The 25,230-nt window shown below is 41.1% G+C and overlaps 1 protein-coding gene across 1 annotated transcript in view; it reads left to right on the top strand.

Moving 5' to 3' along the window:
• Positions 1-2,454: 2,454 nt before the first annotated feature.
• The window catches only part of roraa (RAR-related orphan receptor A, paralog a), a 31,092-nt gene continuing 8,316 nt past the window's right edge, over positions 2,455-25,230 (top strand). Inside the window, exons 1-6 of the mRNA XM_063000075.1 lie at positions 2,455-2,539; positions 6,258-6,343; positions 11,396-11,537; positions 19,900-20,292; positions 22,817-22,938; positions 24,153-24,285. Of these exons, the coding sequence (XP_062856145.1) occupies positions 2,455-2,539; positions 6,258-6,343; positions 11,396-11,537; positions 19,900-20,292; positions 22,817-22,938; positions 24,153-24,285 (961 nt within the window). The remainder of the gene's footprint in view (positions 2,540-6,257; positions 6,344-11,395; positions 11,538-19,899; positions 20,293-22,816; positions 22,939-24,152; positions 24,286-25,230) is intronic.

Raw genomic sequence — 25,230 nt, 5'->3', positions numbered from 1 at the left:
AATGGTTCTATATGGTAAGTGGAGCTGATAAAATGGACAGTGAGTGTAGAAACAAGGAGGTGGTTTTAATGTTATGGGTGATATGTGTAAATAAACAATACACAATATTGTCGACACTATTGATGGCTTAGTTACATGCAGTTTTGTATGAAATGTATTTTAGTTCCAACAACAAAGCTCTGCAGTGTCATCATTTAGAGATGTGAGAAGATAAATGGGTTATGAAACCTTATCTTTCAATCAAAGGGCTCGTTAAATCTTATTAAAGAGCTACAACACCACAACAGACGATTCCAGGATTAGTAAACGTGAATTGCATTTTACAGCTCACTGGTCATCATGCTGTCTGCTTTTTACAATGCCATGCTTCTAATTTAAAGTGTAATTTAACATTACAGTGAGAATCAGTTTCTCTCCTCCATGCCTATGCGCCTGTGCTTCATTTGGACTAACTGTCATATAAACCATTTGTTTCATTGGCCGAAAAGGTTAAAAACTGAGCATCAAATTGGTAAACCTCATCAGCACTGCTTCACTTCATAGAAAATAATGAAAAAGCGTTTTTTATCACACATAATATAAACGCAGCTTAAGACTGCAATGATTTGCAAGGATTTCGCAGTCTGAAGGCCGTGAACTCTCCAACATGGACTTGATTGTAACTTAATCTTGCCAAAGCTGTAATCAGTGCTGGGTGTTCCAGTCCTCGGTTTGCACAACATGCTTTTCGGATTCAGTATTAAATTGGCTGATTACTTTGATTTTATGTACACTTACTGGCCACTTTGTTAGAAACACCTGCACTTATTAATGTAATTACACTCTCAGCCAGTCAAGTAGTTTCAGTCAGTGTTTCCATCAAAACATCAGGATGAAAGAAATGGAATCTGAGTGCCTGACCGTGGTGTGGTTGATGACATCAGATGCAATAATCCCGCTCTCAAGTGCAGCATGTTTGATCGGTTATCTTAGCCACTTAAACTTTAAACAGCAAGTGTCACATTTTAAAATCAGACCCTAAATCAGCAGGTGTATTTGCTTATTGTGTGTATATATATATATATGCCTGCTATTAATCCAGTGCTTTATTCTTCAGTATTAGTAATGCAATGAGCAGTAAATGTTAGTGCTTATTTTTATGTATTAATGAAAAATAAATATATTTTTAAATATATTTTCACCTCCATAAAATCAGTTTTTTCATTGTTAAGAAATTTGTTTATTTTATTTATTTACAAATATTTTAAAAAATCAAGTTCTTATACAATTTTTTATTTACATATTTATTTGTTTACTTATTACTCATTTATTTTTTTTATTTTTATTTTTTAAAAATATTTTTAGCTCCATAAAATTAGTTTTTCCATTAAATTTTTTTTTATATTTATTAAAAAATATATTTGTTTAATTCAAGTAGTTCTTATACATTTATTTATTTGCTTATTTTGTTTACTTATATGTACTGCTTAATTTTATTCATTTATTTTTTTTATTTTTATTTTTTTAAAATATTTTTAGCTCCATAAAATTAGTTTTTCCGTTGTTAACAATTTTTTTTATATTTATTTAAAAATATATTTGTTTAATTCAAGTAGTTCTTATACATTTATTTATTTGCTTATTTTTTTACGTATATGTACTGCTTAATTTTATTTATTTATTTTTTATTAATTTATTAATTTTTATAGCCCCATTTATAGCCCCATAAAGCCCCATAAAATCAGTTTTTTGTATTAACAATTTGTTTTCTTTTATTTATTTAAAAACAGTTTTAAAATTCAAGTAGTTCTTTTTTGTTTGATAGTTACTTCACCGCTACATGCACTCTATAACGCTAGTCCTATTCACCACTGGGAAGCGGTTTTTGGTTTGGTTTAAGCTCTCTCTAGACAAAAGGAGCAGCGAGCACATCCAGGAGGCCACAGCCTGAGCCAAGGTGTTCACAAAGCGCTCTGTTTAATGTGGAGGCCGGGAGAAAGGATAAAGCTCAAAAGACTGAAGCACTATTTGCTCAGCGGGCCTCTTCTTACTGTATCCTTTTCCCTGGGCACTTAGTCATACCCAAGCCAGTGCCCAGCGCTCAAATTCTGACTCTGCCCTCACCCGATACGCCATTCTCAGTCAGATCAGTCAGCTCAGCACTATGAAGGGCTTTCTGAACAGTGCCCGAGGAGAGACGAGGCCCAAAGTCCCAGCCTCGAGCCTGGCACCCACAGACGGGGTCTGTGATGCCAACACTGTGGGGGTGCTCACTCACAGGGTAATAATGAACGGAGACTGGGATTAAAGTGCTGGGACATGTGAGGAGGAAAAGCATTCCACTGCCACCTGCTGGTGGGACCTTGTAAGTGCTGCCTGTCTCCCAGACCCCGACCACAGCCAGCCTTAATTACTGCACGCCTCAGTTGTTCTAAGTGCATGTCAGAACAAATTATGTAAGTAATGAGGCTGAAAATGCTAAAGGAGCAGGAACACGCCGGAGCTCTAATGCTCGTGGCGGGAGAACGTAAAACAAACAATCAAACACAGGGCGCGCACGGTGAGAGCCCATCGTGCTGAGAAGCACAAAAAAGGCGATAATTATGTGTTTCTTTTAAGAACAATTCATTACAGAGCTAGCTTTTGTTCTTTAGCAATCTGGCTGCACTACGGTGTAATGATAGCTGATTATAATCGCAGCATGCCATTTCTTCAGAGAGCAGGATGGCTTCTGTCAGCACATGGCCCGTGCTGACTAAAATTATAGCTTATAACGTCTTTTTAGTAGTGATGGCCACTCCAGCTCTTTTCAGGGAGTCAGCACAATTGGCTCTGCTTGCCATGAGCCAACTCTGTTAACTCCAACATGCGTTTTGTTTAATATGGTTTTCAGGGTTTCTATTTTTTTTATCAAAGCATAACGTAAACATATACCCTATTTTTGTTAAGGATTTGTCTATAACTATAAATGTTTATTATTAAAAGTTAGATATTCTTGGATGCTCGGGTGGTGCAGTCATCTAACATTCTAGCACACATCTGCAGAGTGTTCGAACTCACGAATCGCAGCAGAGCCACCGACCTGGCCGGGCATTCACACACACAATTAGCCGTGTCTGAGGGAGGGGATGTCAGACAGGGTCTCTTCCCATTGCCAATGCGATATTCGTTCTCCAGGATTGTTTCAGGTGGAAGTGGAATGGTGTCTTATACATTGTGCTTAGCATGGCTCTCTGTACGCAATACAGTTTTGTGTGGGAACCCAACACTGGCAGGTGATAAGAAGCGGCTGCAGATTGGACACATAGCAGAGGGAGTGTGTTAATCAGATCTAAGCTGTTCAAGCAGCAGCGGATTTACTATCAGCAATTGGAAATGACTTGATTCGGAGATCATGGGTGCAAATTTATGGGAACTTAAGGGTGGGTTCTTCAGTTCCTCCAGCCTCCATAACATACAGCTGTCTAGATTGCACCTTGGTGTGAATTAGTCTTTAGTGTTTAGTCTAAAATGAATTTGTTCTGCTGTGATAGATTGCTCATATTGGTTCTTCTTTATCTTCCTATCTCTGGGACAGATTTGGTAGATTTTGTGATGTCCAAAGAGAAAAAGATCAGGATTGTATTGTGTTAATGTTGATGTGTTGTTATCAGCATGGTTTTTATCCATGACTGATCTTTCCACACTGATATAAACCAGATACCAGTTATATTAGCTCTCAGTAACCACCTCATTTAGATCAGCATCCCTACCCTAGGAACTCTAGATGCAAAACCCTGGACAGGGAGCCGGTCTATTGCAAGGCGCTGCACACTTACCCATTAACTCACTCATACCCAGAGTCACTAATCCACCTTCTGGCATATTTTATCAAGACAGTAAATAACACCTGAGTATATAGAGGATGTGCACATGGACATGGAGAGCACTGCAGTAGTTTATCTGATCATCATCTTATATTTAAACACACCTGGGTCGGGCTGGCACAGTAATGGATTGCTGTAATCTGATTACGCTTTCCTGTAACTAAGTAAAGTAACAGATTACTCTCGATTTACTGACTGATTTAGAGGTTGCTTACCTCAGTTGCACTATTGGGCCAAAACATTATGGACACCCCTCCTATTTATTCAGTTGAGTTTAGATGTTTCAACTGCAGCTTTTCCTAATAGGTACTTAAAATCAATAGCATTAGATGAATAATATACTTCCAACTTTGTGGAAACTTTTTTGACATGGCACTTTTCCATTTAAGTATGACTGTACACAAAGAGAGGTCCACAGAGATATGGACAGTGTTCCAAACCTAGAGCACGTCCTTAAGTCTTTACAATGTTTTGTAGAAAGGCTTTCATAAAAGGTGAAAAGTTGTAGCCGTGGGGACATAGCCAACCCTGTATTAATGCCTGTTGTTTTAAATAGGATGTCCGACAACCTTTGCTCTCGGGTGGTGCAGCAGTAAATGACACTAGCCCACTACTTGTGAGGTCCAGGGTTTGAATCCCTGGCTGTGCTATTGACTGGTCGGGCATCTATATACAGACACTCACTCACTCACTGTCTTAACCGCTTATCCAATTAGGGTTGTTGGGGCGGGGGATTCAGGGTGCTGGAGCCTATCCCAGCTTCTCAATGGGTGCCAGTCCATCGCAGGGCAGACACACATACACACACCCATTCACCTACAGGGCAATTCAGTGTCTCCAATTAACTTCACTGCATGTTTTTGGACTGTGGGAGGAAACTGGAGCTCACGGAGGAAACCCACACAGACACGGGGAGAACATGCAAACTCCGCACAGAAAGGACCCGGACCGCCCCACCTGGGGATCGAACCCACTTCTTGCTGTGAGGCGACAGTGCTTTCCACTGAGCCACCGTGTCGGCCTACATACAGACATGATTGGCTATATCTGACAGGGGAGGTGGCGTCCTGTCCGAGGTTACTGTTGCTGCAATTTCCCCCAGTGACCAGGACATGGTACTGGTCAGGTGTTCGCATACTCATGGCCATCTAGTGCAGAAGTGACCCACATTTTGTCCGTGATTTTTACCCTGACCCAGACAACACATCTGAACCCGTCAAATTTATCAAAACATCTAATTCTTTAAAACAAAACACAAAACGAAATATGCTTTATTAATAAAAGTGGTGACAATCTGGTCCCATTGTGGTTTACAAGGTGAAACGTAAAGCCTCCACAGGGGGGGCATTCATGTACAAGTTCATTTTTTTGCATTAGATTTTTTTTTCAATGTTCCTCCCAATCTGGTCGTATCCAATTACCCAATTGCATTATGCTTACTTTCTACTGATCCCGATCCCCACCCTGATTGAGGAGAGCGAGACTGACACACACCCCCTTCGACACGTGTGCAGTAGCCGGCTGCATCTTTTCACCTGCACCAGGCGAGTTCATATGTGGATCACCTTTGTGTACGGAGAGCCACACCCTGATCAACGCATTATCTCTCATCTCTGCGCAGGGGCCACCAATCAGCCAGCCGAGGTCCTAATTACATCAGTTATGAGGTCCCTTCCGGCACCCGCCCTGAATGAACAACAAGCCAATCGTTGTTCGTGTAGGCGCTCAGCCTGTCGAATGACAGAGCTGAGATTCAAACGAATAAGTTTGAGATGTCAGGTCTGGTGTGCTAGCGTGTTTTACCGCTGCGCCACCTGAGCGCTAGACAAGTTCATTTTTTATGTGCCTGTTAAAATGACTTTATTTTATTATTATTTTTGTCTGTGACCCATTTTTTTGGCTCGCGCCCCTTTGGTGAAAAACCCTAATCTAGAGTGTACTGTGTATACCGTGTAGGTGTGTGTGACTGGTCGTCTTTCGGGAGCTCTACTGAAGCTGGCTCTCAGCTGGGCCTGTCGTGCCTTCAATTTCACTTCTGATGTCCAGTCCTTTACATAAGTAGTGCACCCTCTCAAAGAGTTGGCCTTTTATCGCTCCCTGAAGGGTCTGCTGGTGGATTATCATGTATTTATTTATTATGATTATTTTTTGCAGTGTGTTTTTCTCTGTGTAGTAAAAACTGACATTGTTATTGCAGTGGTTTGCAGGGGGTTGTAGTCGGAGTTAAGATGGTCTCCTCTGTAAAACTGTGTAGTTTTATCTGTCGGCGTGTGGCAGCGAACAGATTTGTTTGAAGCTCCTCGCTGTTTCATGTAGCGACACACAGCCGTGGCGGAGGTGTCGTGCTGCGCCTGGTGACAGCCAAGAAAATTCCTGACTGTTTTCTTTTCTCTTTCTCTTTCTTCTCCGTAGCTCAAATTGAAATTATTCCCTGCAAGATCTGTGGAGACAAATCATCAGGCATCCATTACGGGGTGATAACATGCGAGGGCTGTAAGGTAAGCAAGCAAGCAAACAAATAATCTGTGTGTGTGCGTGTGTGTGAGCGTGCATGCGCGTCGGCGTCTGTGTGGGGCTCCGTGCGTGTGTGCGGTTGAATCGGTGGGCGTGAGTTTTATGAAAACAATATCTGAAAATGTGCTGCCAGGGCTTAATTAAAGTATTATAGGTCTGAACAGCCCTGTGTTCATCATCATTAATATGACACTGCAGGTCCCGATGAGTTTCGTTCTGTCATTATTAGCACAACGCGACTCCCGCCACTTGGTTTTCTTCCTGCACTTGCAGCAGATTTTTTTTATGACTTTAGCTCTGCAGCTAGTGCTACCTGAACAAATCAAACTGTCAAAGGTGCAGTGCTTAAAAGTATAGCGCTTAGTTAGCTCTTTTGCTATACAGTACTGTCAGTATTTGAGCCAAAAACTTTATACCTGTTTATTTTGGACGACACAAACTCAGGAAGAAAAATTACATGCGACGGAATATCAAAATATATAAAAATACTGTCGTTTGTTTGTTTATTAGGATTTTAACATCATGTTTTACACTTTGGTTACATTCATGACAGGAACGGTAGTTACTCAAAGTTCATCACCTCTCAAGTTATATCGAACACAGTCTTGGACAATTTAGTATCTCCAATTCACCTCACTTGCATGTTTTTGGACTGTGGGAGGAAACCGGAGCACCCGGAGTAAACCCACGCAGACATGGGAAGAACATGCAAACTCCACACAGAAAGGACCCCACCTGGGGATCGAACCCAGGACCTTCTTGCAAATACTGTAGTAACGTTATGTAATTGTTTTTTCCCAAGAGGCGTTCGGGTGGTGCAGCGATCTATTACGCTAGCCCATCACCACTGAGATCTGGGTTCCAATGTCAGTAGTTCCTTCAGCTGGGCGGGCATTCATACATACATGATTGGCTATATCTGATAGGGATGGCTGAAGCACTGGGTAGTTTGGACACTGCTACCCTTATAAAGCGCTTAATTAAAATGGAAAAAAAGGAAGCTGCTCCTAAAAAGCCATGCTGAATTACTTGGGAAAATTCTAATGCCAAAAGGGTTTACTGTCAGATGAGATCAAGATTAAACTTTTAGCACACAGGTGGCACAGCAAGATATTTCGCTAGCACACCAGCACCGAGATTCTGAACTCCTTGGTTCAAAACTCGGCGTTGCCACCGGTCAGCTGGGCGCCATCTGGCAGGCATAATTGGCAGTGCCTGCAGCGGATAGTAATTGGCCACCGTATCACTATGTGTGGGTGGGTCTTCATACGCTGTGTAAGGACCCTGATTGACATAAGAGAGACCTATGCAGAATGTAGGGGCGAGAAGAGGAGGGCTGTGCACATGTCAGAAGAGGCGTGTACAGCGACGTGCTGTCCTCAGATGCAATGGGGTATCCCTCAGCAGTGGAAGATAAATTGAGTGTGCTAAATCGGGAGAAAAATGGGGAGAAAATGTATAAAAAAAAAACTTTTTGACTGGACTCCAAGCAGGATGCTTGGAGGAAACCAAACACAGCACAGCATCAAAAAAATACACCATACTTAGCATGAAGCACGGTGGTGGTGGCATCATCTTGTTATGAAGTTAGGAGTGAAGAAAAAATGGATGCTGCCCAAGTACATGCAAATTCTTGAGGAAAACATGCAGCCCTTTGCTAGACAGCTGAAGATGGGCAGGAGGTTCACGTGCCAGCATAACAACGAAACTACCAAAACAACACTAAAAACAAAGCAGTGGCTTTATAATAGGAAGGTGAATGTCCTTCAGTGACCAAGTTAGAACCCTAATATAAATCTGATTGAAAATCTGTGGATGGACTGTGCATTGCTGGTCACCATGGAATTTGACTGAACTTGAACAATTCTGCGAGGAGGAATGAGCAAATATTCCCCAATCTAGGTGAGTAAAACTGGTAGAGACTCTGCAAACAGTAATTAAAGCAAAAGGTCGCTCTGCAACATACCAAGTCAGGGGACTGATCACATTTTCAACAGTTTTTATTTTCTCAATACTTGAATGCTGTAATGTAAAATGTATAAATAAGCTGTAAAATACATTTTTGTGCAGATAGCATTCTAATTATGTGTAAAACAATTAGTATTTGTTGCTTTGTGGAATTCATAATGGATAAAATGCATAAAACAACAATTTACAGATATTTGCCTTAAATACCTGCTGTATATAATTTGATACACACATTTTCAACCTGATTTTACAAGAAAATATGAAGTACTAATAAGTTGTATTAATCCACTAAATATTCCTAATGAATGTTCAGTAAAAATGTGAGTGTTTTTCTAACCCTATATTTCACAAAATAGGGAAAAACATCCATGCAAAACAGCAGGTGGGTCACTGATTGATGATAGTCATTTTGGATGTCTCAATAAAGGGTCATCTGGTGCATGCAGTACATGAATAATCCACCAAGGGACGGAAGACATATATCTAACTGTACACATTAGGTTTTTCAGGAAAACAATATACATACAGATGATGTAGAGCAGCGATCCCCAACCTTTTTTGCACCAGTTTCATATAAGATATAATTTTATGGACCGACGGGGATGGGGGATTTAAAATAGAATAACTATAGAATGGAAAATCAGTGTGAATCCTGAGCTTTTTTCGCTGCAACGAGACACTGCTCCCACCTAGTGGTGATTGGGGACAATAACACCCGAAGAGTTTTGGAAATTGAATTGCTCTTGTAGCGATCTCTAATTATTTATTCTTTCTGTTCGGGTCCGCAGCCCGGTGGTTGGGGACCACTGATGTAGAGGTCTCTAAAACAAGTGTATCAAATATGATACGCATGACATTATTGGGTTAAAGACCAAATGCCTCTGCACAAAGACTTAAAAAGAAGGAAACTTCGAACTCAGATCTCCATAGTAGGACTCGCCAAGCTTCTTAGTTGCAGGATTGTTGTACTAATTGAACTTGGTGCTACACATACTTACATTGTTACAGATTCCAGTTTGCTGTTCACAGATGTTGGTCGGTAGGAATCTCCAGGCACTGTAGAGCATAGCAAAAACGAACAAACGCTGCGATCCAACTCGGCTAGTTTTGAATAAAAGGCAGTCTGCGTTCAGCACATCGCTCACTCACAGCGTAGTTAAAAAGGGGAAAAAAAGAAAATGGCCAGGCCTGAAGAATAAACTGCTGAAATGTATCTTTAATGATTGCTAATTACTTCAGGCAGAGAGGCATTTAATGATATGTGCGAGCACACCGCTCCGGCCCATAAATCATAGCATTATAAAGGAGTGCCGCTTGTCTCCAGCAGCCCTAGCCCGCTTTCATAATGGCTGCCATTAAAAAGCAAGTTGGCAGCTGTCAGCTGTTTTCTTGTAATTAAACAGCCAATGAGCAACTAATTAAGACATATGTGTATGGAGCAGTGGAGTGGGGTATGTTAATGGTGTGCTGGAATCAATTCATTAAGTAAAAGCGATGATGGATCAACTCTATGGTTGTGTGCTCTCTCTCTTTCCAAGCCTCTCTCTCCACACCCACAAGGTTTTAGTATTATTGCTATTATTGCTACTCAGCCAGTAACGGCACACAAACTCAATATTGTTAACGGTCCCAGTCTTTAATTAAAGTATGGATCTACAGACAGAAGATAGATTCATGAAAATGTTGGCCCTCCATGAACCACCAGAACAGCTTCAGTTTGTCCTGGCTTCAATTCAACAAGTCATTGGAGCTATGCTAGAAGGCTTTGTAGCTGTTCAATAAGATTTAATTCACCCCTAGATTAACAATGAATGAGATTGAGAAATTTCATGAACCCACTTTATTCTTTTGCTGGGTTTTTTTTCCTCACATCTCCAGATGACGAGCACTGCAGAGCTTTCTTGTATGAACTAAAATACATTTTATACACGAGTGCATGGGAATAAACCGTCAATGCTGTCAGTCAGCATTATTAATATTGTGTACTGTTTTTGAACTGGTGCTCAGTGGCACAGCCAGATAGTGGTTTTGCCGTGCATCATATGAAATGTAAACGCTTATGTGAAAGCCGCCCAAGTGGTGTTTTGATGATGCTGGGTTGAGATTTGTGGGTTGACATCTGGTCAAGACTGAATATCATTGACATCATTTTAATACCCATTAAACAATTCAGTAACTCTTGTGCCATCTAAATAAGGGCATTGCATTTTAAAAGAGACCACTCCTATTAAAAAAAGACATCCTATTGATCAAACACTCAGATGGTGCAGATGTCTATCATGCTATCCTACCTTCAGAGATTCAGGTTCGAATTTCATCGGTGCTGTCAGCCGGCTGCGTGTCTACACAAACAATTTCCAAGAGTAGGAGATAGCAGTGCCTTGTGCCAAGTGTTTCCTGGGGAACTGGACCTATTGCCTTGTCAGCAAACGTATTCGTTCTCATTTACATACGATGCATTGTTAAAAAAAAAAACACTTCTAACTTCATTTTTTAAATATAATAACTGTATTTGTTTGTACCAGACTGATTGCCAACACTAGTTCTTCATTTCGAGTAAAACACTGCAAAATTCTTGGGAGTTTGAAGCCGAGTGTACATCAGCTGGTTCTAAAATTGAATGATTGATTGATTACTTTATCAATCCCCGAAGGGAAATTGCAGTGTTACAGCAGCTACTTACAAACCTCACAAGCATCACACAAAAACACATGGATGTAATGCAAGGAAATAAAATAAAAATTCAAATGTAATGCATAAATAAGATGTAAAAATCTAAAAATATATAGAAATATAAGGATATAAGAACATAACACCGAACAAAAAACTAAAGGCTAAGCCTAAAATGCCATTTGAAAAGAACACTTGTTACTAGTACTACTTTAAAATATCATTTGTAGGGATGAGAACCTTGGTTTGGACCTTATCTGTGAACTTTTTGCATACTTGGTTCAGGATTCCTGTATTTATACGAGTATAACTTTAGTATGAACATTAATGGATAACAGTTATGGATAGTAATTGCTTGATAACACAGACATAACTTTTTTCCCAACTTTGTTTTACAGGGTTTCTTCAGGAGGAGTCAGCAGAGCAATGCAGCGTACTCATGCCCACGTCAGAAGAACTGCCTGATCGACCGTACCAGCCGAAACCGCTGCCAGCACTGCAGGCTGCAGAAGTGTCTGGCCGTGGGCATGTCACGAGACGGTGAGTATGTTGGAGAACGAGTTATATTTCTTCAGGAAACAAAATGTCCAATACTTGAATCATCCTTGTGATTTGCACAAGCTTCAATAAATAAAGTAACTTTGATAGTTTTTATTTGTCTTTTAAACTGCTGTGCACAAATTTGAGCCCACTCTTTATCCACAAGATTTCTACATGGTTCATGTCAGGATCTGAACCACTCCAAAATTTCCATTTAGTTCATGTGGAACATTCAGATCTAAATCTGCTTTGGAAATTCAAATTCTTGTCCTGCTACAGTACCAAATTGCTGTATGTCCTCAGTTTCAGCTCATGGAAAGGTGACCTTGCATCCTTCTTAAGAATTTTCTAATAAAGTATGGAATCTAGTGGTCCTGATGCAGCACAGCATCCCCTCATTATCTCACTTTGGCACTATGGCATGTTTGATTATTAGTATCATGGCTGCCCATAACGTTCCATTTTTTAATTGGTTGGTTCATAGAACATTGATTATTAAACAGGGTTTGGGGATAATCCAGGTGTTTTTTGCAAATTGTCTTGACACTGGTTGACCGTGGTCTTCTCTTTGCGACCATCCCATGAATAGCATTTTTTGCAGTTGACTTTTGGTCATGTGACATTTATAACTTGGGTTATTGGCTCGTATTTCCTTCTCCCATTGAAACAAATAGGAGGGTGTGTTTACCACTGTCTGAACTGCACATACAAGTACTAAATTAAAAACAAAACACTTGGCTGCTTGGGTGGTGCAGCAGTCTATATTTGGGTTTGAATCTCTGTGGTGCTATCGGTCGGCTAGGCGTCCAACAGACATGATTGTCTGTGGCTGTGGGGAGTTGGATGGCAGAAGCCCTACGATTGATTGGTGCCCTGAGGTATTCCTGCCTTGTCTCAGTGTTTCCCGGTGGAACCAGACCCCGTCGTGACCCTGACTAAGACAAAGTGGTACAGATTACCAGATTATTTTATTCTGGTCATCTTTATCTTGTTCAGGGTTGCAGTGTGTCCGGATCCATTAGAAACACTGGGCGCAGGCAAGAATACCCTAAATCGCAGGGTTCAGCCATTTCCCATCAGACATAGCAAATTATGTCTGTGTAGAAGCCTGGCAGGCTGATAGCACGCTGAGATTCAAACCCAGATCTGAGCTGTAGTGGGCTGCCATAATAGATGCCACCCAAAAACCTTAAAGAAATACAACCCTAACATAACATCACACAAATGGCATGAGTGTTGTTTGTCTTTTTTGTGTATACCGTGTATTTTAACTTTATTAAACATTCGACTACATTAGAATAGTCATCATTCATATTCCATTGTATAGATATTTGTTCCATTCTATGTAATGGCTTTATTTGAGGAGCAAATACTTTTCTCTAAGCCAGTGACAAGATCATTGAGCAGGCCCTGTGTTTCCTCAGTAAAGTCTGCTATTGTTCTTCAGGGCATGACCAACTCTGGGAGGAGAGCTCCTGACAGCAAGTAGCTTTTATTAAATGACTGTCATTAGGAAGGCTCATTAAAGCCAGTGCAGGTGAGCAGCATCACTAGAAGCACAGGTGACCGTGTGTGTATGTGTGTACGAGGAGGAACCCCTGCAGGGGCTCTGACTGGGCTATGTGACTGTGGCCCATAACAGAAAGCAGTAATCAGGCCAGGCCATCTGAGTGGGCTGGGCTGCTCTCTTACACACAACCAGGACAGGCAAGGTCACCTCTGAGTTCACTCAGAAATAAGCCAACACACGTGCACACACACACTTTGTCTTGGACTTGGCAAAAGGGGTTTTACCAACAGTCCAAGGTGCTTTCTTTAAAATATACGCTGTGAGCCTCTGTACTCTGTAACTCTAGCAAATGTTGGACAATTTTCAAAATTATTTCACTGTTGCACTGCCAGATCATGATGAGTAATTCAGACTGACGATTGGCTAAGTCCAGTTTTCCAGTTTTGATATGATGATCGACAGGTCTGAGGTTTGTCCTCTTGGCTGAGAAACAGTTGAACTTGCGCTATGCTGCCATAGGTACGCACGCTTTTTGGACGTCTGTTTCTCGTTGTCTTTTGTAGCTTTCACGGATCTTATGCAGCAGTTTTTTTTTTTATTTCATGCCTTTTCTCCAGTTTTTCTCTGGAAATTTAGCAAGGAATCTTATACAGTAGACCCTTGACTTACGAATTTAATTGGTTCTGAAGGGCTGTTCTTAAGTCAAAATGTTCGTTAGTTAAACCTATTTTTCCCATAAGAAATCATGTAAATAGAATTAATCCGTGCCAGACCTCCCAAACCACCCCCTTACCTAACCTTTCTAATGTCTTAAATAGTCTTTTTTGTTATAAATACAAGTATATTTCCCTTAAATCTTAAATAATAGAATAGACATTCCTGTAATAAACAATAATAAACAACAATACACTGTAGTACTGTACATAAAAACACACATCACATTTCAGTACAGTACGTGTGCTGTATCACACACCATAATAAATTTCCTTCTTTTTATGTAAAATGTATCTACCAGAAACAACAATAACTCATATTTCTCTATTATTTCCTTATTTCAATAGTGTTGTATTTTGTAGGTGTAATTGCACGAAAGAAAGAATACTTTACTGAGCCAAATTCCTTCTTCTCTCTCACTCACTGTCCCCTCTGTCTGATACACAGTGACAGCTACTGTCAGGAGTAATTATACTACAACAAATGTAATAGATTTGTTCATTTTCTGCACATTCTTTGGGAATATTTTAATATTGAATTTTACAAAATATAAAGAAAACACCGAAAAACACCGTCCGCTGTCCGAATGTTTGTTCACTATATATATATATATATATATATATATATATATATATATATATATATATATACAGTGTATCACAAAAGTGAGTGCACCCCTCACATTTCTGCAGATATTTAAGTATATCTTTTCATGGGACAACACTGACAAAATGACACTTTGACACAATGAAAAGTAGTCTGTGTGCAGCTTATATAACAGTGTAAATTTATTCTTCCCTCAAAATAACTCAATATACAGCCATTAATGTCTAAACCACCGGCAACAAAAGTGAGTACACCCCTAAGAGACTACACCCCTAAATGTCCAAATTGAGCACTGCTTGTCATTTTCCCTCCAAAATGTCATGTGATTTGTTAGTGTTACTAGGTCTCAGGTGTGCATAGGGAGCAGGTGTGTTCAATTTAGTAGTACAGCTCTCACACTCTCTCATACTGGTCACTGAAAGTTCCAACATGGCACCTCATGGCAAAGAACTATCTGAGGATCTTAAAAGATGAATTGTTGCGCTACATGAAGATGGCCAAGGCTACAAGAAGATTGCCAACACCCTGAAACTGAGCTGCCGCACAGTGGCCAAGGTCATCCAGCGTTTTAAAAGAGCAGGGTCCACTCAGAACAGACCTCGCGTTGGTCGTCCAAAGAAGCTGAGTGCACGTGCTCAGCGTCACATCCAACTGCTGTCTTTGAAAGATAGGCGCAGGAGTGCTGTCAGCATTGCTGCAGAGATTGAAAAGGTGGGGGGTCAGCCTGTCAGTGCTCAGACCATACGCCGCACACTACATCAAATTGGTCTGCATGGCTGTCACCCCAGAAGAAAGCCTCTTCTGAAGTCTCTACACAAGAAAGCCCGCAAACAGTTTGCTGAAGACATGTCAACAAAGGACATGGATTACTGGAACCATGTCCTATGGTCTGATGAGACCAAGATTAATTTGTTTGGTTCAGATGATCTCAAGCATGTGTGGCGGCAATCAGGTGAGGAGTACAAAGATAAGTGTGTCATGCCTACAGTCAAGCATGGTGGTGGGAATGCCATGGTCTGGGGCTGCATGAGTGCAGCAGGTGTTGGGGAGTTACATTTCATTGAGGGACACATGAACTCCAATATGTACTGTGAAATACTGAAGCAGAGCATGATCCCCTCCCTCCGGAAACTGGGTCGCAGGGCAGTGTTCCAGCATGATAATGACCCCAAACACACCTCTAAGACAACCACTGCTTTATTGAAGAGGCTGAGGGTAAAGGTGATGGACTGGCCAAGCATGTCTCCAGACCTAAACCCAATAGAACATCTTTGGGGCATCCTCAAGCGGAAGGTGGAGGAGCGCAAAGTCTCGAATATCCGCCAGCTCCGTGATGTCGTCATGGAGGAGTGGAAAAGCATTCCAGTGGCAACCTGTAAAGTTCTGGTAAACTCCATGCCCAGGAGAGTTAAGGCAGTTCTGGGAAATAATGGTGGCCACACAAAATATTGACACTTCAGGAACTGTCACTAAGGGGTGTACTCACTTTTGTTGCCGGTGGTTTAGACATTAATGGCTGTATATTCAGTTATTTTGAGGGAAGAATAAATTTACACTGTTATATAAGCTGCACACAGACTACTTTTCATTGTGTCAAAATGTCATTTTGTCAGTGTTGTCCCATGAAAAGATATACTTAAATATCTGCAGAAATGTGAGGGGTGTACTCACTTTTGTGATACACTGTATATATATATATATATATATATATATATATATATATATATAGAGAGAGAGAGAGAGAGAGAGAGAGAGAGAGAGAGAGACAGAGACTGTCGGAGTCAACTTGTTTGTGACGTCACGTGTTTCGCGAATTTCGGTTCGTAATCCGAAATTTGTTCGTACGTTAAGTTGAAAAAGATCGCTCGTAACCCAAAATGTTCGTATGGTAAACGGTTCGTAACTCAATGGTCTACTGTACCTTCTTATTTAATTTTAATTCTTATTAATTTTAAAAACCACTTTATCTTGTGTTACATTATTGTCGTGTGCTGCTGTTTAGCGAAAACACAAATGGTTGTCATGGTAATCGATATTTTAAATAATAAAATGACCTTGTTGTTGTGTCCTACAGTGAAAGAATTTAAAAAAGTTGATTAACATTTGCTAAAGTAGTGCACTCAGGTGGCTCAGCGGTAAAATATGCTAGCACACCAGAGCTGGGATTTCGAATAAATTGTATTGAATCTCAGCTCTGCCATCTCATAACTGATGCAGTTACGACCTCTGCTGGCTGATTGATTGGGTCTGCACAGAGTAGAGGAATAATGTTGATCAGGGTGTGGCTCTCCGTGCACAAGGCTGATCGGCATGTGAACTCGCCTTGTGCAGGTGAAAAAATGCAGTTGGCTGCTGCTCACGTGTCGGGGGTCAGCACGAGTAGAGAGAAAGCATAACACAATTGAGTAAAAATTGGACGTGCTAAAAATCGGGAGAAAAGGGAGAAAATGCATAAAAAAATGGTCAACGGTAAAGAGCACCCTTTTTGTCATGCAGTGTAGTGTAAGGTGGTGAAATAGTAAATGTAATGTATTGATAGGCCATTTGATTTCTAATTCATTTGGATTATGCCCAAATTCAGCTGCCACTGTCTTCCCAAGCTTTATCAATCAAATGGAATATTCCATTTTCATCAAGTACTTTACCCTGTTCAGGGTCACAACAGGTCAGATTCTATCGGAAAACACTTGGAGTAAGGCAGAAATACCCTGGACTGGGTGCCAGTAGCACTGCTGAGAATTGAACCTGGATCTCAGAGGTGGTGTGCTACTTTAATAAACTGCTGCACCACCTGAGTACAGTTTAAACTTTTAATTGTAAGAGAAAAGCATTTCATATTATGCCTGTCTTGGGATTGGAATGAGTTCTGTGACAATTTTTTCTGGAAATCTGCTGGGTCAAAACATTTGTATTATATTTTGTAATATATTTTTCATTAGTGGTGCCCAACATTGTATAATGTCATCTAATTTTGTGACATGTTTTTACTAGTACATGGAACATTAATATTTGTGCTTCAAAGATTATAGAATAGAATGCCTTTATTTGTCATATTCACATATACAGGTGTACAGTACAATGATATTTTTCCTCATATCCCAGCTTGTTTGGAAGATGGGGTCAGAGCACAGGGTCAGCCATTGTACGGTGCCCCTGGAGCCGATGGTAAAGGGTCTTGCTCTTGGGCCCAAAAGTGGTTGTAAGGTAAAACTAAGATTTGAACCCTTAACCTTTTGGTTAATAGCCCAAAACCACTACCCACTAGGCTAGCACTGTCTGTTTGTTACATCTGACCATTGAGACATTTTCTGTCAGCATAAAGTGACTGTTTGGGTTTTAATCCAGGAGACCACTGTTCCATGTACTTTGTATCAGGGTTTAATCTGGAGCAAAAGAAGTTAAATAAATTTTAAATGAACCAATTAAAGCTATGCATATATCTGGGTGCCACAAGCTTGGTAGATCTAGCTTTCAGTTACACCACTGGCAATCTCATTATATTTTCCTTTGGTCAAAACCATGAAGCTTCAACACCCAAATCCAAGTCCAGTCCATGCCCATTGTTTACAGCTTACAAAAACCCCATATGGATAAAATAAGTCAGATATACTGTAGTCACCTGAGACCTGCTAGCTCCTGCACATAGATTTGTCTAGACATAAAGGATAAAATAATATTTAACCAGCTTTACCTTGGACCACACAAGACCCGGTCTCAGTAACAGTGATCTAACATGTTCCACAGGCTTTGGGCAGACAGAGGCAGCAGTTTTTCTTTATTCACTCTGTCACTGCTGTTTACTATATATCCGTGCTCTGCACGGAGGCATGTCCTTGTCTTGTTCACTGCAACTTGTTCTGGCCGAGCCTGCTGCCCCTGTCTGGGTTTGGCAGGTAAAAACAGCAGGAAGTTGCTGTAAAGATGTCAAAGTGGCTAAGTGTTTTATACCCATTATTCTCCTAATGTGCTGCGAACAAAACTCACTCCCACAGATCTGGCTGCTACTTTAAGCTTACTGTCTTTGCCTTGTGTCCCCAAGGCAAAGAAAATCGAACAAGGTAGTTTTTTTTTGTTCCACTAGTGAAGGGAGAGTGGTTGTTTATCTTTAGTGTGTTCTCTGGGAAACACAAATGAGTAAAATATGACAAGAAGAAAGTAAATTGAGATGTTTGAAGACCATTTCACAATACACAGTATACACTAATGAGCTAAAACATTAATCCCACCTCTCTAAATTGTATATGGCAATATCTGTTGTGTAACAATTGTGCATGTCATGGTTAGAGAATTATTAATGTTCGGCTAATGGTAGTTACTCATACTACAGGTGTTGAATGCATCAGATCTAATGAGGCATAAAGAACTGAATGATATTTATAAGAGGTCAAAAACATTATGACTCAACAACTGGGTTAAAGAATCCCAGAAACAGCTCACAGGTCATCAGACAACCAAGACTTACTGATGCGAGAAGACATGACGGCTATGCATTTGGTGTGAACAAACAGAAGAGCTACTGTGGCTCAAATTGCAGATCATTTTAATACTGACCTTACCTTAAGATGAATGTGTTCCAACACAGTATATTAAACTCTACAGTTTACACACAGTCACAGACCAATCAAAATACTCATGTTAACTCCATGACCTCAATTGAAAGCACTTACGGTGGGCACACAGGCGTTGGAGTAATGGAAGAAGGTTGACTAAGTTTTGATGAATCATGTTTTACCCAAGATCATATGAACAGCTATGTACCTGTGCATCACTTACTAGTAAGAGTTGAAGGATGCACTGTAGGACAATCCATCTCACAACGTACAGAAGTACTTGCTGGTACTGTCTTGGTGCTAGAATACCACAGGACTCTTTTTTTTATATGTGTTTTATATGGAGTCCATGTCTCGGCAAGTCAAAACTGCATTAAAAGCATCTTAGATAGGAGGTCCTTAATTGCAGACATATTAAAGTAACTGTAATACTGTAAAATCACAGGGTAAACTATAGTGTCGTACAATGCTATAAGCTCTAACAGAGCTAGAAATACGGTAATACAAACAACCACTTATTTGTCTTTGCCAGCTAGAGTCACTCACCCCTTCATACATGAAAGCACTTTGCAATTGTGCCCATACATATGTGACAAATTAAAGGAAATCACCATAGAATAGCTTAGTCAGGTATTGGGCCACTCAGAGTGGTGACTGCGATAGCTCTCAAATTTGAATCTCATGCGGTGCTATTGACCAGGCCAGGCGCCCAAATAAGCACAATTGGCTCATGCCTGAGAGACAGGAAGATCAGTTGGGTTGCATTGTTGCTGTACAATTGCAACCTCTGCTGTCTGGTTGAGGCTTCTGCACTAGTGGTGTGATAGGGTATTCTTGGCAAGCACAGGGGTGGTGCAATCACAGAATTGGCACTGATTACATACAGTGTGAAATATAATAGGAAATCCCCCAAGAAAGAAACTGTAAAACTTTTATAGCTCTGTATTTCTGACAGCATTGTATTTTCTGATCTACCGTACAGCGGTGAAGTTTGGGCGCATGTCGAAGAAGCAGCGGGACAGCCTGTATGCCGAGGTACAAAAGCATCGTCTCCAGCAGCAGCAGAGGGAGCAGCAGCAGCCGGGTGAAGCCGAGCCACTCACGCCCACCTACGGGCTCTCTGCAAACGGCCTCACCGAGCTGCACGACGAGCTGAGCGGCTACATGGACAGCCACGCGGGCGACGGTACCAAGCAGGACTCGGGTGTCAGCAGCTTCTACCTGGACATCCAGCCCTCACCCGACCAGTCCGGCCTGGACATCAACGGCATCAAGCCCGAGCCTATCTGCGACTTCACGCCTGCCTCAGGCTTCTTCCCCTACTGCTCTTTTAGCAATGGCGAGACCTCGCCCACAGTCTCCATGGCTGAACTAGGTGAGTACAGCTATGCTAGACATGGCAATTTAAGAGACACATCTTGTTTAATGTAGTCTTGACATCAGAACTGGGGCATTTCTGGACCCCCTCCAAATGTGGTACTATGCCAATGCAGAGTCTGGACAGTCAGATTGCAATTCTCACACCTTTAAGATAGTCTGTGGTATGATTACACGTTTATGGTTGTACAATATGACAGTGTAGACATTCATTCGTTCGTGTTCATGTTTTACCACTGCTTTATTCTGGTCAGGGTGGGTCTGGTTTCTCGTTCGTGTTTTGACACCCTACCCTCTGCGACCACATAATCGATTGAGAGTTTTTCAAACTCAGATACCCGAGTCGTGTTTTTAGCTGCTTTACACTTCGACATCTTGGACATTTTGTCTAACCGATTCCTAATGTAACTGAGCGTCTTTAGAGTTCGCTGAGTTTATAAAGAAATAAACTGTACTCACACAAACTATCGGGAGCATAGTACTTTACTGGCTTGTTTTTTTGAGGTGCAGCACGGACTACAGAGAAATGATCATGTGTGTAGAGAAGCAAACTTTTACATTGATTATGGAATCTAATATGTTAACCTAATACATAAACACATACATCACAAACACATACATATGTGTTAAAGTGACTTAAAATCTGGTGACTGCAATAGCTCTCAAATTTGAAACCCATGCGGTGCTATTGACCAGGCGCCCAAATAAGCACAATTGGCTCGGCCAGAGGGAGAGGAAGGTCAATTGGGTTGGAGAGATGATCACGTGTGTAGAGAAGCAAACTTTTACATTGATTATGGAATCTAATACGTAAACCTAATACATAAACACATACATCAGACATTGTCAGCACTTCACCACAGAAAAGTCTGTTACACTAACGTAATTATCATATGATTGCTAGGACCCCCTCATATTTCATACGCTATGTGAATGAAAAATGTTAAATTGCTAAACACAAACCATTAAAAACCATAAATTTTTAATTTCACAGCAAATTGCGTATTTCACTGGAAAAGGCTCATTTCATGATCCGTGACACGATTTTCACAGACGTGAATTAGGTAAGGCCGTAGCTATAACACCTCCACTACAGGGCCTTGGCCATCCCACTTCAGACATAGCCAAACATGTCTGTATGTAGATTTCGACCGACCAACATCACCGCTGCTAGTTCAAATTCTAGATCCCAGCAGTAGTGTGTTAGCGCAATTTACCGCTGCGCCATTCAAGCACCACGATATAGACTGTACCGCACTACATTCCAATCATTAAAGCTGTGCTGTAAACTGTCACCGTAATGATGCTGCTTATTTCAAATTGACTGGACCCAGCTGTTATATATCATTTCCATGTGAGCGCAAAACGAGAAAGCGTTTTATTTATACAGCACTCAGATGAACATGTCTAGAGAGTGTGAGTTTGTAATTAAAGGCAGATCTGTCATGTGCATATGTTTCCCGTTTAAAAAATCAGACACAACAGTAAAATACAAGCACACCCCTCCCCCACCCTTCTCTACTGCAAACAGTACTGTGTAAAATTACACATACGGTAATAAAGCATCCTGGCTATATCGTCGAACCCTACACACGCGGGTTGGGTTTGAACACGTGAGAAACAAAACATATGTGAACAGACATTCGCAGCTGAAGATCTAATTCTGCAGAGTGAGCGGTGCCTGATCTAAATGCATGAGGGAGAAGACGTAGTAGAGACACTCCATTTACATGCCGCAGGGAGAAGCTATAAGAAGATGCATGAAATATATGCAGCAGGGAAATGTTAGAGACCTTTCAGATGTTCGCAGTATGGAGAAGATGTAAGAGTGACACTGGTGCTCAATACACCAGGGGATTTGGGATTGGTGTGGGGGGGATGAGGTTGCACCAGGGGGTTAGAGATAGGGGGAAGAACTCAACCGTGGGGCAAATGACATAAAGGTGGCTTAAAATAGAAGAAGGTTGGAGACTCATCTCCGAGACTCATTAAAAGTGCCTCTTTTTTGTAATTAGTTTCCATTAATTAGGGCCAATCAGGATTCAGCAGGGCATGCATCAAGGGAAATAATTTTTTTAGGTTCCCCTTGTGATGTGGGACGTCTTCTAACTGATGTGTTTTCAACATGATTGGATTTTTATACTTTGTTTTTTTTCACTCACTCTCACTCTCTCTTTCTTTTGCTCTTTGGTATTAAAAGCAAATGTGACCTTTGTTTCTGAGAGTGATGTGCATACATTGTAGCCCCTTTCCATCACGTGATAGACGCAGTCACACACAGCAATTATTCTAATTCTCTATGATGTGCTCCATGCTGGAGGCAGAAGAGGAAGATGCCAACAAGCCTCTAAATCAAATGTACAATCTCCTCCTCATTGTGCAGTAATAACTTTTACCCCTAAAAACAGCCTTTTGTTGCTTGTGAATTGGAAATCAAGCAGTAGGTCTTTGACGGGTTGAAGAGTGTGTGTGTTGGTGCATGTCTGTGTTTTTGACACATGCATCCTGCATGTCTGTTGCAGAGCATCTGGCCCAGAACATCTCAAAGTCCCACATGGAGACGTGTCAGTATCTGAGAGAGGAGCTGCAGCAGATGACCTGGCAGTCCTTCCTGCAGGAGGAAATGGAGAGCTATCAGAACAAGGTAACACTCTAATCCCCCGCACTGACACAGCCACCATAGTACCTATGTCAGACTCAATTTCATTTATTTTTATTTACCGCAGCGGTAAATTACGCTAGCCCCCGACCACTGGGATCCAGGGTTTAAATCCCCAGTGGTGCTATCGGCTGGACGGGTGTCTACATACAGACATGATTGGCTGAAGGGAGGAGGGATGGTGGCCAAGGCCCCATAATGAATTGGCATCCTTTCCAGGGTGTGTTACTGCATTGGCCCTAGTGATTCCGCTGATGAAATGAAATAGTTGGGTTCAAAATGTATGTACTCCACCAAAAATACATTTATATATTTGGGTTTGGAGAACATACAGAATTTGATCAAATAATGGTTCTCAAAAACACACTACAAAAAGCATTCAGCCTATTGTCAAGGACTCCAACCTTTCTGATTTGAGACCGAGAAGATCCCACAAGCCATTCCTGTTCAATCAAGCGACTCCAAACCTGGACTTAATTTTTTGCCAGGTGGGCAAAAAGAGACATAATGTAAGTGGATTGCATGTGGCAGAGCAAATATTGGCACTGATTGGCTTAATTTGTCATAAATAAACATGCTTGGCTCAACTTTTTTTAGACTGGTGACTGGTGTGTAACAGGTTAGACCCATAATTTGGGTGGGAATGTAATTCAAATGTTGATGCTCGGGTGACCTGGTGCATTATGCTAGCCCCCCACTGCTGAGATACGAGTTCAAATTTCAGTTGTGCTATCGGTTGGACGAGCATATACACCAAATTTTACAGCTGGTACAATGCAGTCAGGCAGGTAACGTTTGCCTGGCATTTGCCAAACCCAGACTGTTAGATAGGGATGCATGATCCATCACTCCTCAAAACACATTTCCACTGTACAGAGTCCAGTAGCGGCGTGTTTTACACCACTTCATCTTATGCTTGACATTGTGCTTGGTAATGTAAGGAATTCATGCAGCTGCTTGGCCATGGAAACCTATTTTATGAAGCTTCTGGCACACAGTTTTTGTGTTGATGTATATGCAGATGGACTTTACATGGTCTGCCACTTCAAGGCTGAGTTACTGTGATTCCTAAACACTTCCACATTTTGACAATATCACTCACAGTTGATGGTGGAATATCTAGGAGGGAATAAATCTCATGAACTGCTGCTAGGAGATCAGATTAACACAATTTTTTTCTTTCTCTTCTGCTCCACCAGCCCAGAGAAGTCATGTGGCAGTTGTGCGCCATTAAAATCACAGAGGCCATCCAGTACGTGGTGGAGTTCGCCAAGCGCATTGACGGCTTCATGGAGCTCTGTCAGAACGATCAGATCGTGCTGCTGAAAGCAGGTAATCGTGGGTGTCTGTATGGAACTATGATAATGGGTCTTTCTGAAAACCTAGTGAGCTCTCTACATAGACAAAAATGCTGCCTACTGAGATGCCTTATTCTGACTGACATTCTGACTGAATAACGAGCGAGCTCTGTGTGCTTTCTCATCTGCAAAGGCAATCCCAGCATTCAGTGCGGCAACTTTTCTTACTAAAAATTTCTAATATGGCGGACGGAAACAGAGCAGTGAGCTGAGTTACTTTTAAATGCAAGGGTTTTTTTTAATTCATTTTTATTTTGCCACAAGTTATTTACAAATTTGGGTTCATCAGTGACAATGTAATAGTTTTCTGTTACAGTTTTTCTTAGTAAGCTAACACTTCTGCAGTAGGCAAGGAAAGCCAATGACGTATAAATAATCTACCTTCTTAACCCTTCAATGGTCTGCCCAACCATTTGGTTAAGCTTACTTTGAGTCTAAATACTCTGGTAAAAATAAGCTGTATATAAATAATCTTGATTGGGCCGTATCTACGTGTTAAACTCAAAAATATTAAAAGTACTGTATGCACTAGTAACAAATAATAATTGTTTGTTGTTGGTATAGTCCCAAGAAACTAAGAAATGCAAAGAAATGATTTTTTTAAACATTATTTTCTTGGTGAGACCACTAAAGGGTTAAGTTCAATATCAGTTAGAATCCGTAGTAGAAAGGCAGTGGGCAGCAAGGCAGCTCACTATGTTTTGAGACAAACCCTATGTGTTCGGCATTATCCACACATTCTATGAATACAATGAGGACAGGTCCCTTACCTCTCTTGAGTCTAGGAGAGATTTTCTCTGCCATTGTTGCCTGTGGCTTGGGCTTGCTTGTTAGGGATCTTTGGACATTGAATCTTAAAATCGCTTTGAGACAATGTCCACAATAAAAAGCATAATCCAGCTTGACTTTGAGGGAAAAT

Source organism: Trichomycterus rosablanca, chromosome 1 (genome assembly GCF_030014385.1).
Source record: "Trichomycterus rosablanca isolate fTriRos1 chromosome 1, fTriRos1.hap1, whole genome shotgun sequence".
NCBI lineage: Eukaryota > Metazoa > Chordata > Actinopteri > Siluriformes > Trichomycteridae > Trichomycterus > Trichomycterus rosablanca.
The sequence above is the reverse complement of the archived record's forward strand: the minus strand, read 5'-3'. Positions and strand labels throughout refer to the sequence as shown.